At 44.9% G+C, this 18,129-nt stretch overlaps 1 protein-coding gene across 8 annotated transcripts in view; it reads left to right on the plus strand.

Annotated features, from left to right (window-relative positions):
• The window catches only part of PTPN3 (protein tyrosine phosphatase non-receptor type 3), a 123,947-nt gene that overhangs the window by 98,566 nt on the left and 7,252 nt on the right, over positions 1 to 18,129 (plus strand). For all 8 annotated transcript variants that reach the window (XM_050759534.1, XM_050759538.1, XM_050759533.1 and 5 more), the window contains 4 exons: positions 9,281 to 9,371; positions 9,643 to 9,704; positions 11,324 to 11,470; positions 17,448 to 17,576. In XM_050759534.1, the coding sequence (XP_050615491.1) occupies positions 9,281 to 9,371; positions 9,643 to 9,704; positions 11,324 to 11,470; positions 17,448 to 17,576 (429 nt within the window). The remainder of the gene's footprint in view (positions 1 to 9,280; positions 9,372 to 9,642; positions 9,705 to 11,323; positions 11,471 to 17,447; positions 17,577 to 18,129) is intronic.

Consider the following 18,129-nt stretch of genomic DNA (forward strand, 5'->3'; position numbering starts at 1 on the left):
TGTATATATCTCCAAGAGACTGTCTCCCTACACGGAACCAGACAGATTTTAAATCCTGACTCTACCCTCACTTCCTATGTGGCCTTAGGCATGTCCCCTAACCTCTGTGGCCTCTGTTTCTCCATCTATAAATTGGGTATCTTGTGAGTTCGTTTAATAATTAGATGAGATAAATACTTAATGTGTTATCTGGTATGTGGTCAAAGTGCCATAAAAAGTAACAACTATTATTATTTATAAATAAAGGGAGGCTCCAAGAGTCTGTAGAACATGCCCGAAGTCTGCATAAAAGGTGGTGACTGGCCGGACATGGGGGCTCATGCCTCTAATCCCAGCACTTTGGGAGGCCAAAACAGGGGGATCACTTGAGGCCAGGAGTTTGAGACTAAATATAAAAAAATTAGCCAGCCATGGTGGAACACACCTGTGGTCCCAGCTACTCGGGAGGCTGAGGTGAGAGGATCACTTGAGCCTGGGAAGTTGAGGGTGCAGTGAGATATGTTGGCACCAATGCACTCCAGCCGGGGTAACAGAGCTCAAAAAAAAAAAAAAAATTAACTGTGTTGCGCTGGGTTTGGAGGTCTGGGTCGTCTAGTCCTAGTGTTCTGATTCTCTACCTCCTCCAGTGTGGTTGGCAGGTGGGCATCCTGGCCGATGGGGGCATACACTGGGCAGGAGTAGGAAGAGGAAGGGGCTGTTCCCCAACAGGGCCCACCGCAGGTGTCCAAACCACGCACTCCATGACACCAAAGACCTGCCCTGGGGTTGCCTTAAATCCCTTCTGCGAGAGCTGGTTTCTATCAGCGCTTACTTTGGAGCATTTTCTTTTCTTTTTTTTTCATGAAGGGAATTCCCCAGTCCCTCCTGTGGCTTTCAGTAAACAATCACAAGTGTGTTCCAGAAAGCATTTGGTCCCAGCTGTCATAAAATCACACTTAATAATTAGCATTTCTATAGCACTTTGGAGCCTACCAAGTGTGGTGCACATATGTTGTCTCTGTTGACTCTCACAACAGTTCTGTGAAGTCGATATGGCCAGCATGGTTAGGATCACCCTTTTATAGATGGAGAAAATGAGAATCAGGGAGGCTGAGGGACTTATCCAGTGGCACACAACTAGTCAGAGCCACGATTAGCATATATGTTAAATATCTAGGCTAGGCATAGTTGCTCATGCCTGTAATACCAACATGTTGGGAGGCTGAGGCGGGAGGATTGCTGGAGCCTGGGAGGTTGAGGCTACAGTGAGCCATGGTCATCCCACCGCACTCCAGCCTGGGCTGCAACAGAGCAAGACCCTGTCTCAAAAAATAAAAATTGAACTTATTGGTAGCAACTCGCCATTGCTGAGTGTACCCAGCCCTCACCCCGTCCTCCAACTTTAGCCATTCCCTTTGGTAGCCACACTGTATGAGCTACATCAATGGGAGCAGTTTGGTGGAATTTTTTATTGGCCCCAAACTGCATAAATACTCTTTGTGTAGCCAAGATAGGGTGTTCCTCTTTCTCTTATGTAAAGGAGCAGAATTGAGGTTACCACTGACCCCAGAATTACCACTTCTGGGAAGCTCTTGTTTTTGTTTGTTCCCAAGAAAAACTTGCAGCTTAATCTACATGTTCCCTGAGTTGAAGTGCTCATTTAAGCAAAGGACAGGATCTGCATTTGGTATAGACTTTCCTGGATAAAATCTAAGTGATGATGCTAACCTGTCCTTTATTTGAGAACCAGCTTCCCAGCAACAAAGGATCCCATTGTCCATTTTTATCTGGTGACCAGGTGACTCACGGCTTCCCTGCCTCCTTGCCCACGGTTAGTTAAGACCTCGAAAATGAGGAACACCACAAGAGAATGCCTGCATCCCCCAGTTGATGGATTACAGCAGTGGCTACAAGAGACCACCAAAGGTCATGTTCAAACTCAGATACCCGGCCCCTCCACTTCAGCATCTACCATCTTCACCAAAACCAGAAACCATCTTTTTTCTTCTGACCCCTATTTCTACTTTCCTCACTCCTACATTGCCCATTATAGAAGATAGCCATTAATGTCAAAACAAGTGACTCACTGGCTCCTGTGATAATTATAAAAGGTGCATTTGGAAGGGCAGAGGTAGCTGAAAACTTTATGAGAGGTTTAAATTGACGCCTGTAGAAATTAATGAGAGCAATTATATCTTCAAGATTAGAACCCTTTAGACCAAGTCTCATTCTGTGGCCTAGGCAGGAGGGCAGTGGTGTGTGATCTTGGCTCACTGCAGCCTCTGCCTCCCACATTCAAGTGATTCTCGTGCCTCAGCTTCCTGAGTAGCTAGGAATTCAGGCCTGCACCACCATGCCCAGCTAATTTTTGTATTTTAAGTAGAGATGGGGTTTCACCATGTTGGCCAAGTTAGTCTAGATCCCTGGTCTTAAGGGATCTGCCCATCTTGGCCCCCCAAAGTGCTGGGATTACAGGCATGAGCCACCATGCCCGACCCAAAAGATTGCATTTTTAAAAACAGTTTTCCAAATAGTTTTTGTTTTTTGTTTTTTAAGGAAAGAAAACATCATCAGTATGATGTGTCTGGGATACACAGAGCAAACTGGGGGCTTTGGAATGACCGTGTGGGCAGCTTTTACATTTCAAGTGCCAGCAACCCACCTAAAGGAAGTGCTGCCATAACTTATTGTTGTGTATCTATCTGAAAGGGGCCCTGCAAGAATACTTGCTAGGTTTGCCAGCAGTAGAATCTGCAGCTGGGACTGTGCATGGAAAGGGGGACTATGGAAGGTCCCAAAATTACTAGCAACGATTTCAATCCAGCAAACCTTTCTGGGAAGGTAGGTAGAGGCCCCAAGACCCCGCTGGATGGTTTCTCTTGCCCTCTGGCTGGGTCAGATACAAAGGAAAAGGGATGTCCCAGTGTGGATGAGCTGCCCGTGAGTAGTGAACTGTTAATTTGTCTACCAAGTGGTACTAGGAAAACAACCTCTTGGGGTGGGCCTTTTGTAAAAAATGAGTTACCCTCAGCTTAGTTATAGGGCACTGTGTCTAAGAAAGCTGAAATTGCTTTGAAATTTTCTTGGCATGCTTTATTCACATGGTTGGCACTCATTTTTGAAAGCAGCAGATCCCATTATTCTTTCACACTACAAATTTTGATTGAGCACCTACTATGTGCCAGGCACAATGCTGGCCTGGGGTTTATGGCAGTGAACAAATGAGATTCCTGCCTCCATAAAGATAATGCCATAGTGGCCGATACAGCAAACAGCCGTTTTGAAACTTGGTTCCTAGGAGTCGGCTCTGGGTTTTTGTGGAGGGCATGAAAGGCAATCTGCTTCTGCCCTTTGCTGTCTCCTTACCCATGGTTTCCTTGATTCCCGGCGCCCTTTTTTTTCCTGTCCTTTTCCATTTTTCTTCCCCCTTCTTGGGTTCTCAGCCTTCAGGAATTCCCCTTTTTCTCTTCATAGAGTTGACGGAGTGCTTGCTTCCACTGTGCAGGGCCTTGCTGGCACCCTCTGGTTAGAGCCTTGGGTGTGTGTGAAGCTCTTATCTGAGGGATGTGACTAGGCTGCACGCCTTTAGTTGAGTGAGATTAGAGTCACTTGATGCCTTCTCTAATATTATAGTAGGTGACTTGTTCTAAGAAGAAATATTTAAGCCAAAAAAAACCATCCATCGCACCCCTACCACACTGGAGAGCATCTGCTCCCACCATTCAAATTTTTTGTCTTTGGAGGCCAGAGCTGGTGATATTGATACTATAATTTCAATACAGTTGTTCCTTAGCAACCCCTCTTAGCCAATCTTTTTATAATTTACCTTTAGTTTCAGAGCTTCTTATAACTAGACTCTGATAGAATGAGAACAAAGCATTTTAGGATATAAAAATTAATAATTTTTCATAAAGTTCTGTGGTTTTGTCATTCTTTATCCCTGTGACCCTGCCTCTCAGCCTCCTGGTGGCTCCCATTCTAGGACAGAATCTAAGGGATCTACAGCCAGGAGCTGTTATCTGCCTCACACTCCTTCAGCCCAGGAATAACCAAAGCAAATTGTTGTTTTTCCAATGAATTAGAAAATGAAAGAAGAATGAAGGTTTTCTTAAAAGCCACATCTCATACTCTGGCCAGTATCACAAAGCCTTAACTCATTCCGTTTCATCCCTGACCCTTCCAGAAAGACATATGTATTTACTATCACTTTCCACTCTGTCCCTCCGCCTTCTCAGAGCAGTGTTTCATAACCAGGCTGCCAAGCAGCCCACAGGGCCTGGAGAAGAGTCGATAAATTTTAGGAACTTGAGGCCGGGCACAGTGGCTCACAGCTGTCATCCCAGCACTTTGGGAGGCCGAGACCGGTGGCTTGCTTGAGCACAGGAGTTCAAGACCAGCCTGGGCAACATGGCAAAAACCCGTCTCTACTAAAAATACTAAAATTACCTGGGCATGGTGGCGCACACCTGTGTACAGATCCCAGCTACTCGGGAGGCTGAGGCAGGAGAATTGCTTGAACCCAGGAGGTGGAGGTTGTAGTGAGCCGGGATCACACCACTGACTGCACTCTAGCCTGGGTAACAGAGTGAGATTCTGTCTCAAAAAATAAAAATTAAAAAATTGAAAAGTAGGAACTTGAAAAAAATAAAGATTAGAAATATATAAATATATATGTGTGTGTGTGCGTACATATATGTGTGTATATATATGTTTATACGTAGAGAGAGACAGAGACAGACACACACACACACAGGGTCTTCCTCTGTCGCCCAGGATGGAGTGCAGTGGCAGAATCTTGGCTCACTGCAACCTCCACCTCCCGGGCTCAAGGAGTCCTCCCACCTCAGCCTCCCAAGTAGCTGTGACTACAGGTGTGCGCCACCACACCTGGATAATTTTTATATTTTTAGTAGAGATGGAGTTTCACCATGTTACACAGGCTAGTCTCGAACTCCTGAGCTTAAACTATCCGCCCACCTCAGCCTCCCAAAGTACTGGGATTACAGGCATGAGCCACTGTGCCCAGCCGAAAACCAACTCTTAACACTTAAGAAACCAAGTGTTTAAATCCTGTTTCTACTAGGTTGCTTCAGTCCTATTCAGTGTTGGCCTTTGCAAACATAAATATGAGTGTGTTGTCAAACTTTCCAAAGGCCAAAACAACCTTAACTTTGATTTGTCCAAAATTCTCTAAAAGTTTTTTGCTTTTTAATTTTTTAAATAGATTTCTTCTGTTGTATTTCTTTTTCTCACTTTAGTCATTTGCATTTAAAAATAACAATTCTTACTGCGATAATTCAGAAATAACCAAAGTAAAATAGTCTCCTGACGCCTATCCCCTTCAGTTTCTTCCTCTTTGTTGTAATTTACAAACGACAATTTTGTTTGTATCCTTCCATACTTGTTACAGTGCTCATGCAGATATATCGTATACACATGCATACACACACAAGATTGTGTCTTTACATATTAATATGCACTGTGTGTGTTGCTATTATATGATCATCATTCATTGTATAAATTATTCAATACCTTGTATTTTTCACTTAAAAGTATATGAGTAGATATCCTTGTAAATCTGTACTTTTGGTCTGTCATATTCTTTTTACTTGCACAGAATTTTCTGGTAAGAATCTACTATCATTTAAGTCAACATTTCTTTACCTTTGGGGAATATCCAGGCTGCGTCTGGTTTTCTGAGAATAAATATTTTGCTGCAGATGAACTTCTGTGACATGTATCTTTATGTATTTCTGTTGGATAAAGCCCAGAGCGTACACATTTAAAAATTTTTAAGCACTGCCTGGTCGGGCATGGTGGCTCATGCCTGTAATCCCATTGCTTAGGGAGGCCGAGGCAGGTGGATCACTTGAGGTCAGGAGTTTGAGACTAGCCTGCCCAACATGGTGAGACCATGTCTCTACTAAAAATACAAAAATTAGCATGTGCCTGTAGTCCCAACTACTCGGGAGACTGAGGCATGAAAACCACTTGAGCCTTGGAGGGAGAGGTTGCAGTGAGCTGAGATCGCACCACCGCAGCCTAGCCTGGGCAACATGTCTCAAAAAAAAAAAAAAAGAAAGAGAAAGAAAATGTAAACACTGCCCTAACACTTTTTAATATATGATTTATCTTAGTACGATTTATCTTAGTACTTTATGAATTTATCAGCAGATCATTACTGCTGAGATACATTTAAAGTCCTTATAGTAATTAAAGCCTTTTTCTGTAGCTGTGCTTTTCTGCTAGACCACCTCAAGTTGATTTTATTTACACTTTTGTTGTTTGGAAAAAAAAAAAAAAATCTTTTTCCCACCAGGTTAGCTTTACTATGTTCACTTAATTGTATATTCACTTAATTGTTTATTATATTCACTTAATCAATTAGAACTAAAATGCCGTGTAGGTAAATTTAACTTAGCTGCCCGCCTTCTGCCAGTCAACCCAAAACCTCTAATAAATCATTAGTTTATTCCTAAAATGAACTCACAGAGTTTATTAGAGACTGCAGTTGTTTAAGAAGTTGTTCAGCTGCCTGATGGTTATGAACTAAAACTGTAAAGGTGGTAACTGAGCTCTTGGAGTGTTTGGAAATTCTAGACATTTGGCAAATGTATAAGATATGGCACCGTTATTATGACCCAGACTCTCCATGTTAATTATCTTCTGGGGAATTCTGTTTAATTTGTTTATTTAGTAAGAGAAAAAACACAGAAGCCAGTTTACAAAACAATACAATTTGCAAAAATATAGAGGGAGAAATCCTTTTTACCCTCCCTATTCAGACTGCAAACACATCTTTATTAAGGATGTTGGCCACAATTTGGTGAATTTGTCATACATCCCTGTAGGGCAACTTGGTTATATGTATCAAAACTCAAAAATCCTAGCACTTTCAGAGGCCGAGTTGGGTGGATCACCTGAGGTCAGGAGTTCGAGACCAGCCTGGCCAACATGACAAAACCCTGTCTCTACTAAAAATACAAAAATTAACCGAGTGTGGTGGTGGACGCCTATAATCCCAGCTACTCGGGAGGCTGAGGCAGGAGAATCACTTGAACCCCAGCGGGGTGGTAGTTGCAGTGAGCCAAGATCCCGCCACTTCACTGCAGCCTGGGTAGAAGAGTGAAGCTCCATCTCAAAACAACAAAAGCCAAAACAACCCTTAAAAATATTATTTGGTATAGTAATTCTCTTCTTAGAAGTTTGAGTAAAAAAAATTTCAAAACAGCCTAGTGAAAAAGTGGGATAAAAGTTAAAATAAATTATAGTGAACGGCCAGGCACAGTGGCTCACGCCTATAATCCCAGCACTTTGGGAGGCCGAGGCAGGCAGATTATGAGGTCAGGAGAGCAAGACCATCCTGGCTAACACAGTGAAACCCTGTCTCTACTAAAAATACAAAAAATTAGCCAGACATGGTGGCGGGCACCTGTAGTCCCAGCTTCTCGGGAGGCTGAGGCAGGAGAATGGCGTGAACCTGGGAGGTGGAGTTTGCAGTGAGCCAAGAGCACGCCACTGCACTACAGCCTGGGTGACAGAGCGAGACTCCATCTCAAAAAAATAAAAAGGTAGATAGATAGATAGATAGATAGATAGATAGATAGATAGATAGATAGATAGATAGATAAAATTATTGAGCCATTAAAAATCATATGTGTAAAAAATATTTAATGACATGGGGAAATAGATACTATATAATAAGTAGGAGAAAGCAGCTTGAAAATTAGGATAGTTATTTCCCAGAATACTCCATTAGAGGCTGAGATTTTCCATGGCCAAATTAGCTTGAGATATGTTTAGCTGATCAGAATTTAACAAATGTATGCATTATGCATTGCAGAACTTGTCTTGTTAGAGATTCATAAAAAATAAAATATTTTCCAAATGTCTTGACTTTGAAACTTTTTCTGAGGAATACTTACTATCTTCTTATAGAACACTTAGGTTGGCTAGAACATAGCATAAGAAGTGCCAATATAGCCAGGTGCGGTGACTCATGTCTGTAATCCCAGCACTTTGGGAGGCCCAGGTGGGCGGATCACTTGAGGTCAGGAGTTTGAGACCAGCCTGGCCAACATGAGGAAACCCTGTCTCTACTAAAAATACAAAAATTAGCCAGGCCTAGTGATGCACACCTGTAGTCCCAGCTACTTGGAAGGCTGAGGCATGAGAATCGCTTGAACCTGGGAGGTGGATGTTACAGTGAGCCGAGATCACATCACTGCACTCCAGCCTGGGCAACAGAGAGAGACCCTGCCTCAGGAAGAGAAAACAAAAGTGCCAATGTGTTGTTCAGTCTCATTTTTTGCTTTTAAAACATAGTATATAAATGTATTATGTGTTTACATATATATGCTTCTGTTCATTTGTGTGCATGTAGGCACAGAGAAAATAAGCCGGAGAAAATATATGAAAAGCTCATCTCAGATTTCTTTATATTACTGTGAATTTCCCAAATTTTCCGCAAAAAAATAAAAATAAAAATCACTTCCAACACTGAAAAAACTGTGTTTTTAAATTCCCATAGAGTTAATAAAAACCACTGGTGAAAAGGGATTAAAAGGAAAAACAGTCATATAGAAAAGAAAAGATAAGCCTTGGAGTCAGATCTGAGTTCTTCCAGTTCGTGATCTCAAACAAACGTTGAACTTGCAAAATAAGAATATAATTAATACTTCTTACAGGGCTGTGTGAAAATCACATCAGGTACCATACGAACATGTCTAATACATGAGTTTAGATATGCAAAGATTGTGTTGTTTGAGATTTTTGGTTGTGATTACATGTGTAGAGAAGTACCTCTGTAAATGAAGTTTACTATATATTGGGATAAATGTTTTTCCTGTGGAAATAGACTTCTGAAATGATTAATGAAATGCTCTCGTTCTTAAAGGAAGGGTGTGATTCACTACACTGAACTGGAGGGAAATGATTCTAGACTAACTTAGATGATTTCCATTTAATTTTGAGTCAGAATTCTTTTTCCCCCCATCTAGTTGCTTTTAGCTCTTGTCAAATAGTTGTCATAAATACAAGGTTTCACTTACCATTCTCCATTACCTGAGACCCAGACCCTTCCTATGGCATTTTTTTCAAATTAAAAACAAAAATTATTAAAGAGTTTAGTCAGTTTCTCATGAAACTGTAGAATTTCTTATTGGGAAGATTTTCTTTTAGTATATAACACATAATCACTTTAAAATGTTAAGATTTTGGTACTGTGAATGATAAAGTATGTTTTCACACTTTCTTCATCTGATTTTTGCAATGCTTTCTTTTTTCTCTATTTCTCACATAGCAACTCTACAGAAAAAAGCCAGGTTTGGCCATCACGTTTGCAAAGCTGCCTCAAAATTTGGACAAAAACCGATATAAAGATGTGCTCCCTTGTGAGTATCCGGCATGAATGCCTCCTTCCCCCCTACACTGAGATAATGTTTCCCTTTTTAAAACAGATTGTCTGGTATTCTGGAACGATTTTCAGTGTGTCTGTAAACACCACCGTCTTTATTGCAGCCATTTCAGACTCTGAACAGTTGGGGAATAGTGTTTATGCTAATGAGGCAGAGCTGCAGATGGGGCTGGGAACTGAACTCTGGTTTACTTGGTATGATAAAAATAATGCCCGGAATAATCGGTCAATTTTTCTCTTCCCCGCAGATGACACCACCCGGGTATTATTGCAGGGAAATGAAGATTATATTAATGCAAGTTACGTGAACGTAAGTTAGGAATCTGGATGATGCTAAAGAGCACACTCACCACTGTCACAACGATGATGAGGGCCTGTGTGGGGCTTTGCAGTTGACACAGTGCTTTCCCGTTCACCACTGCATTTCAGCACCACAACAGCCACGGGAGGGAAGGCAGAATAGTCTCATTTTACAGAGGAGAAAACTAAGGTTCGGAGAGTTAAAATCATTCGAAAAGTCACAAAGCTAACAGAAGATGGGACCAGACTTGTTCTGTGTTTCCAATTCAATCGTCCACATGCCCCTGTACTGAGCTGCTTCCATTCAGGTGTTTGTTTTTGCTAGTGGTATGTTTGTGACTGTCTATGATGTGTTTGTGACTGTCTGTTTCTCTCCATGTAATAAGTGTCATCCTGCCTTAAAAAAAAAAGAAAAAGAGAAAGAAAACCTCCTCTGTACATATAAGCCAAAAAGAAAAAGTGGAACGTTTCACGTATTATGGAAAAAGCACTTATTTTCTCTCTAAAAATGCATCTTGGGCAACTTACTTGGCCTCTCTAGACTTCCATTTCTTCTATCTGAACCTGGGGTCAGACTTTCTGTAGCCAACCAGATAGTAATATGTGATCTTTGCATTTGAAATGTAACCACTTAAAAGGATTAAAAGCCGCTCTTAGCTTGCAAGGTGGCAGACAGATTTGGCCTTCAGGCAATACATGGTCTGCCAACTCCTAAATAGACAGACGATTTCTCAGATTAAGTTCTCAAGTTATAGCAAAGTGTCAAGAAATGCCCTAATAAAAATTGGTCTCATCAGTGATTCCACCTGTTCCAAAGCATCTATGGGATTCATCTATGGGATTCATTCTTAAAAGCAGAGCATCAGAAACGTTAGGAGCAGCAACACCACAAAGCCCAGTCTTTTCGTGTAATCCCAGGACTGAGGAAGCCATTTACCCAAGCACCAGCCAAACTGTGAATTAGAAGCCTGCCTTTACCTTGCTCACCTGAGAGTGAGTGAAGCCCAGTGCCAGCTCAGAGCTCAGCAGGTTCTGAGTGTTTTTCGTCAGAAGGACTCAGTCCAGAGGGCAGAAAGGAAAATGGAGCAGGAATATTTCTACCTGAAACATTCATTTCAAAACATTTCAACATTTAATGTCAAGATTGACCAACTTCCAAGCATTTGAAGCCATGCAGAAAGCCAAGTGCAACAAGAATTGGTGGTGTAAACCTGTAAGGTGTATGCTTTAAATAAATGTAAATAGATTTTGATAGAAAACCCTACATAGGGAAAGACTTAGGGGTAGGATTGGTACATACGACTGAAAATGCAGATAGCCAATATGGATTATATTTAGGATAGAGCAATGAAAGTCATTTAAACTCTTCTGCCATGTCACAGATAGATTTCTGATTTTTGCCTACTGAATACCACACACTTTTATCTTAAAGATCTGATGCTGGTGTTTGTCAGATATTTTTCAAGAAGCATGAGAAATAACTTGTTTGATTTTCCTTATTTGCTGTGAATTGATAAAGAGATATTTTTCTGGTGCGATGTCAGTTAGCAAGTAGAAGAGTTTAAAATCCAGTTCCCTGTGCACCCTGAGGCAGCAACAGATTCTAATACTTTACCAATTTCTTGCCAGATGGAAATTCCTGCTGCTAACCTTGTGAACAAGTACATCGCCGCTCAGGGTCCCCTGCCGCATACCTGTGCACAGTTTTGGCAGGTCGTCTGGGATCAGAAGTTGTCACTCATCGTCATGTTGACGACTCTCACAGAGCGAGGGCGGGTAAGTAGCTTGATATCCAATTCAGCTGTGTGCAGTGTCACATCCTGCTCTGTGGAACATGAATCTCAGCCCTGGGAAGGGTCTTCACTGTCTCCTGGTCCAGCCCATATGTGACCCTAAGTCTCCTCTACAGAGCAACCAATAGACACCCCTAGTGACGGGAAGCTCAGCCCTCCTCTTCCCCATTCCCAGCTTGGATCCATTACAACAGGCCAGAAGGCACTTCTCCTAGCCTTACTTCATGTGCCCCAGATCCCCTGCCATGACGGGCCTTGCCCATTCAGCACAAGCGCTGGTCCTGAAAGAGCAATGTGTGTGCCAGGTTAACAGTGGCCTTTGTAAAAAGGGGAAATTGCATCACTGTGCCATTTTCCATAGATCCATTTGGGCAGCTTGGCACTGTCCCTGTCTTGTCTGTCTGCACTTCTCTTTTCCCTGTAAAGTTGACTCTGCCTTTTCAGCAGGAAGTCATTCTTCTCCTCAGAGAAAAGGGAGTGCCCCCAGGAATGGTCTGTTGTCTTAGGGCTGATGACAACACTAAAGGTTGGTTGCACTGGATAGCAGCCCCCTTCTTTCCCTCGTTCTGCTTCTTCCAGCTTGGGAGAAAGGCCCTTTCTGTGATCCAGGAGGCCTCAGCTTCCTCCAGCCACTCCTATGGCTGCTGCCTGCCAGCTCTGTGCTGCTGGCAGCCCTTCTCTTTTGTTGATGTCCACTCTACACCTGAGCTCATCTGAGGTCTCGCTTGTGACCTAGAGGGTTTATTTCCCAGCCCTTTCTTTCTCACTGAAGCCATTCCAGCTGCTTTGTCAGTTTCCTGCATTAGAGATTCCCATCTCCTCTGAGGTCTAGCATTCCCTTCGCTATCTCTGGCCCTGGAACTTAACCTCCCCTGTTTATCCATTGGTAGAAACCTGTTCTTCTGAAATCCAGGGTGCATGTTTCCTCTCTCTCCTGTTGCAAACTCTTGGATGACAGGATGACCTCAGCCCTTTATCCTGAAGACCCTAACCCGCCCGCATCTCCACCCACCAGTTCTTCCAGATTAGGAGTCCATCACTCCAGGCAGCAGCTTTGCACCTTTCTCTGAGAGATGAAACTTTCAGCATCTCCCATTTGTTTTCTCCCATACCATGCATTTAGTAGAGTGGGACTCCCAGCAGGTGTGCAGCTGGCTGGAGTCCACCCCCACTCACCAACCTCGCTGTACTGCTCTCAGGTCTGCAAGTGCAGAGAGAGCCTCCTTTGAAGCCTCATATCCCCAGCAGTCAATGGGATACTCCCTCACGAGATACTTGATTTCTCCCTTTTAAAATTCCTACCCAAAATGTTTTTCTTTGTGCTCTCCCTTAAGGCTCATGGGTTTCTTCTTAGAAACATTGCAATTGAATAAGTTATTCTCCCTCACTTTCCATCAGAGATGTTTCTTTTGGAGAGAAATATCATTTTTTACAACTATATGTGAATAATACAGGTACTCTTCCTGGCCCACTGGCTGTCAGAGGCAGGGGCATTGAGGTCAGGGGAGGTGTTTGAGTTCAGCACCACCACTTTCCACTGTTTAACCTTACACAGGGCTCTAAGCCTCAGTTTCCTCATCACTAGAAAGGTGGTGGTAATGCCTGTCTCCTGGGATTGTTTTGAGAATTAAGAATGAGCTACCCTGGGCTGGCTGCCCCTCCCTTAGTGGGTGCTCCACATGGCATAGTGAGTCCGGATCCTGGCCCCCTTGTCTCACAGGGCCAGAGGCAGATAGGTTTGCTGCTCTGGGCAACATTAGGGAACCCTGGGTTGCCATGAGGATCATGTGAGGTGATAGGAAGAGGTTTGAGGCAGCACAAAGCTCTATAAACCTCCTTGCTCTTGTTATCTGTTAAACACACTGTTTGATAAAATGTGCACTTAGGCAACGAGGCTCTTTGACAGAGGACTGATCTCTGAGTCAGGTTTCATCAGGCCCCATGGTTGGTTCAGCAAATGGATCTAGGCACTGATTCCTTCCACCTCCTGAACCCAGACCCATCTGCTCATTCGTTGATAGGACACATCTACCTAAGTGTCCTCACATACAAGGTGCCTGAAGCTGAAGCTGTCAGCCATGCACCTGCACCCAGGTGGTCCACGCCCTGAGCTCACCATCCTGGCCAGAGGCACCCATCTGCCCAGTCACCCGAGCCAGGAACCTGGAATCGGTCTTACCCCTCCCTTCTCTTCACTTCCCACATCCACTCACCGTGGTCTGCCACCGCCAGTCTCTCCTCTGTTCCCCAAACCCCCACCTTCTCTCAGAGCTTTTGCATTTTTCTTCCAGGAGCAGCAGCAGCAGCCTCCTTAGTGGCTTCCTGGCCTAGAGGCTCCCCCAGCCCCTGTCTGGTCCATCCATTGGCACGGCTTTCCGCGATACCTTTCCAGAGGGTTGCCTGGTCCTTCCATTTCCCTGCTCAAACCCTCTGGTGGCTCCTCAGGTGCACTAAGTAAAGTCTCACCTTGAGACTGACTTGTACCTTCTGTGCAGGTGTATTGTACTGTCTGTCGTTCCCTGGGTACACCACGTGCCTCTTTACCTCTTGACCATACGTGTCCCATTCCTTCTGCCTGAATGATCTATCCTTGCCTTGCCAACCTGATGAAGAGCCTCGTGCTTCAATACTGAGATCTCGGCCGGGCGCGGTGGCTCAAGCCTGTAATCCCAGCACTTTGGGAGGCCGAGACGGGTGGATCACGAGGTCAGGAGATCGAGACCATCCTGGCTAACACGGTGAAACCCCGTCTCTACTAAAAATACAAAAAACTAGCCGGGCGAGGTGGCGGGCGCCTGTAGTCCCAGCTACTCGGGAGGCTGAGGCAGGAGAATGGCGTAAACCCGGGAGGCGGAGCTTGCAGTGAGCTGAGATCTGGCCACTGCACTCCAGCCCAGGCGACACAGCAAGACTCCATCTCAAAAAAAAAAAAAAAAAAAAAAAAAAAATACTGAGCTCTCCATCCCCTCTCTCCGGGACATTGCCTCCTCCTCTGTGAGCCACCTGTGTCTCTGACTTCCCTCTTTCTTTCCTTTTCACCACATTCCCCCCACACCGATTCGAGAGCACCTTGAGGACGGTGCCACATCGTGTCTAATTCATCTCTGCATCCCCAGCGATGTTTATTGACTAAGTGAGCAAGAAAGCAAACTTTTCACCATGAGGCCTTCTAAATTTGACCCATGACTCCCTTTAAACCCTATCTGGTCCATCTTCCTGAGATAGTGCTCGGTCTCCTCCTTTGGCATGTTATCCATCTTTAGAAACCTGTTCTTCTGAAATCCAGGATGCATATTTCCTTCCTCTCCTGTTACATACCCTTGGATGACCAGATGACCCGAGCCCTTTATCCCTAAGTTCCTATCTCATCCTCATCACCACCCAGCAGTTCTTCTGGATTAGGAGCTGGTCACTCCAAGTGAGCAGGTTTGTCCCTTTCTCTGAGAGCTGAAATTTTCAGGATGTCCCATTTGTGCTCACCCATATCATGCGTTTAGTAGAGCAGGACTTACAGCAGGCATATGGCTTGTCTTCCACCCAGCTTGCGGCTTGCTCCCTCTGGTCTAGAAAGACACATCCTTTCAGAAGCCATCTCCCTGGTCAGCTTTCCCTTCTGGACGCCTCTTCTGGAAACCACACTTGGGGCCTGGAAAATGAGAAACAGGCCCCACTCAGGCCTGCGAATCCCTGAGGTCGGAGCATTCTGAGTTCTTCTGGCAGCATCTGCCCAGGGTCTCGTCGCCAGCAGCATGTTGCCGGCCTCCCAGCTTCAGTGACCTTCATTGTCCATTGACGCTTCTCAAGAAGTGCTTCTTCCCTCCCTACATACGCTCAGCTTTGCATATGTTACTGTTTAATTTAACCACAGCCCTAGGAAGGTGCATTTTCTTGTCATTCCAGAGTATTATCAGCCTGGCTAAGGGCTCACAGGCCTGTTGTGTCATTCCAGGTCTGCCCCAGTTCTCTCTGTGTGATCTGGCACACATTGATTCATTCTCTGAGCCTCAGTTTACTCATCTGCAAAACAGAGACAATCATAGTACCTACCTCATAGGGTTGTTTTGAAGCCAAGGTAAAGCCATGTTCATGAAAGGCACCATTCAGTGCTTAGCATCTACAGTTCTGAAGATATGAGGCTTCAGCATCATCACCCCTCATTGCAGCAGCATTAATGTGGAGACTGAGGCCCAAAGAAGTTAAGTAATTTGCCCGAGATCACTAACCAAATATGTTTAGTAGAATTTATTAACCAAGGTTGAAACTCAGGATTTCCATAGACTTGTTCTTTCCACTGCACCCCCAATTTTTTCAGATCCAAATTGAGCTGCAATCTGTATTTGGTCAGAGGTAAAGAGAGAGTCTAGTACTGGTCAGATTCACTGTGGAATAAGGGAAACCTCTCTGGCAGTACAGATATTCGTAGTTCTGCCTTGCATAGGTTGATCTCGTCAGAGAATATCTTCCCTGCAGTTATCTTGGGGGCAGGACCATTGGGAGCCTACAGGGCAGGGATTTATCCTTCCTGTGCAGATGAGGATGCGAGAGAGAACTTGTGTCTGTCAACTCTGCCTTGGGCCCCACAGCCCTTAACCCCTCATGTCTAAGCAAAGTCACAAAATGGCTACTAGCCGAAATTACCCATGTTTAAGGTTTCCAAGTAAATTCTTAACTCCAGCTTTCTGATGGCATACTTTAATTTCAAGTATTCAGTGTGACATTTGAAAGTAAGAATAGAGAGGCTGTTTCCCAACAAATTACACATGTCTTTTGGTTATACCACTTTTCCACCATGAACAAATGTAATTCTTACTTAAGTTGCTATAACCACATACAGGCTTGGGGGAAAATGCTTGTTTAATAAGTTAGGATCTAAATGACAAAAGGATCTATGATGGGATGGACAGCCTAGCCCTGAAGTTTGCTTAGAAGCCAGAGGCAGGTGCTAAGATGGCTTATAGGACAAGCTGCAGGTTTTAGAAGCGGGGATAGAAATTGGGGAGGGTGGTGGGATCAGCCCATCTGTGGGGATAGCACAGCCATATTGAAAGACACTGGGGTGCCATAGGAAGAGTGCTGGCCTGCATCACTGCAGCCCCATGGCCTTGGGCAAGTCACTTAATCCCGAGTAGCCCTGGGTTCCTTGTCTGCTGTGTGGGATATCACCTCTTTAGGGCATCACCTAAGAAAGCCTTCAAGGGCTTCGGAGACACTTCTCCAGTGAGAAAGGTATTCATCTCGATTTGGGAGTCCCTTAATCTGGGTTTTTGTGGAACCTCATCACTCTTACTCAAGCTGGTATATAACCCATGACAGCAGCAGAAGTAATGGCCACCCCTGGCCTGCCCCCCACAGCGGCTAAGCTCTGCACACCCATGCCAGCCGCCTCACCAGCATTGAGGCAGGAGCCATCTCCATCTTTCTGGTGGAAAACAGGAAAATCAGAGAGGTTAAGCAACTGTTTCGACATCATCTGGCTGACAAATGGAGGAGGAAAGGATCCCAGCGGAGTTGTGTGTGACACCAGATGTGTGCCCTTAACTGCCATGCCTGGAGGCCTCCCCCTCAAAAGGGTGGGGAGGATGGTGGAGGAAGGGTGCAGGATGAGGGGCCGTTGGAGGCGGGGAGGGGCATGAGGGGCTGCGGTCGGGGAGGGTAGAGAGGTTGCTCACAGGCCAAGGTCCTGCATCTGAGGCCACTGGTGCTGAAGACGCTGCGTCTCTCGTCCTCCTCCTCCAGGCTGCAGCCTGGGGCTGAGTGGAGACCTATGGCCTGGTCCCTGGCAGGCTGCCCCCACCCCGCCCTGAGAAACAGCTGATGGACTTGGCTGAGTTTGTTTTCTCCCATCAGCTCTCTCGGGTGTGCATGAGAGGATGCCTAACCTGTCCGCCTGTCCAGGGTTAACTGCTTGCATGGACACCCCACAGAGGGAGCTCACATATACTCTCGGTGGTTCCTTACAGACCAAATGTCACCAGTACTGGCCGGATCCCCCCGACGTCATGGACTACGGCAGCTTTCACATCCAGTGTCAGTCAGAGGACTGCACCATTGCCTATGTGTCCCGAGAAATGCTGGTCACAAACACCCAGGTGAGCCGCAGCCTGAGGGGCACAGTGGAGGGGCAGGTGCTGAATCAGCGGCTGCTGTCATTTCAGGTGGTCACGCTTCTAGGTGTGTCCTCTGTTTCCACCTGGTGTCAGTAAGCGCGCAAGACTGCCCATCAAACAGCTGAGGCCCAGAGTTCATAGTGGCCCTAGTCACAACAGGCAGGAGGTGCAAACAGCCCAGCATCCATCGACGGAGGAATGGATAAACCGCACATGGTCTGTCCATACAATGGAATATGATTCAGCCTTTAAACGGAAGATTCTGACCCCTGCTACAACATAGGGCAACTTTGAGTGTATTATGCTAAGTGAAATAAGCCAGACATAGAAAGACACATACTGTAGGATTCGACTTCTGTGAAGTGCCTAGAGTAGTCCATAGAGACAGAAAGTAGAACGGCGGTTGCCAAGGGCTTGGGGAAGGAGGAGAAAGGAGATCTATGGACATTATGCCATATGGCATAATGAGTGCGGGGTTTATGTTTGTGGGATATTTTAAAGTTCTGGAAATAGGTAATGGTGATGGCTGTACAGC

The sequence above is a fragment of the Macaca thibetana genome, chromosome 15, assembly GCF_024542745.1.
Source record: "Macaca thibetana thibetana isolate TM-01 chromosome 15, ASM2454274v1, whole genome shotgun sequence".
Classification (NCBI taxonomy): Eukaryota; Metazoa; Chordata; class Mammalia; order Primates; family Cercopithecidae; genus Macaca; species Macaca thibetana.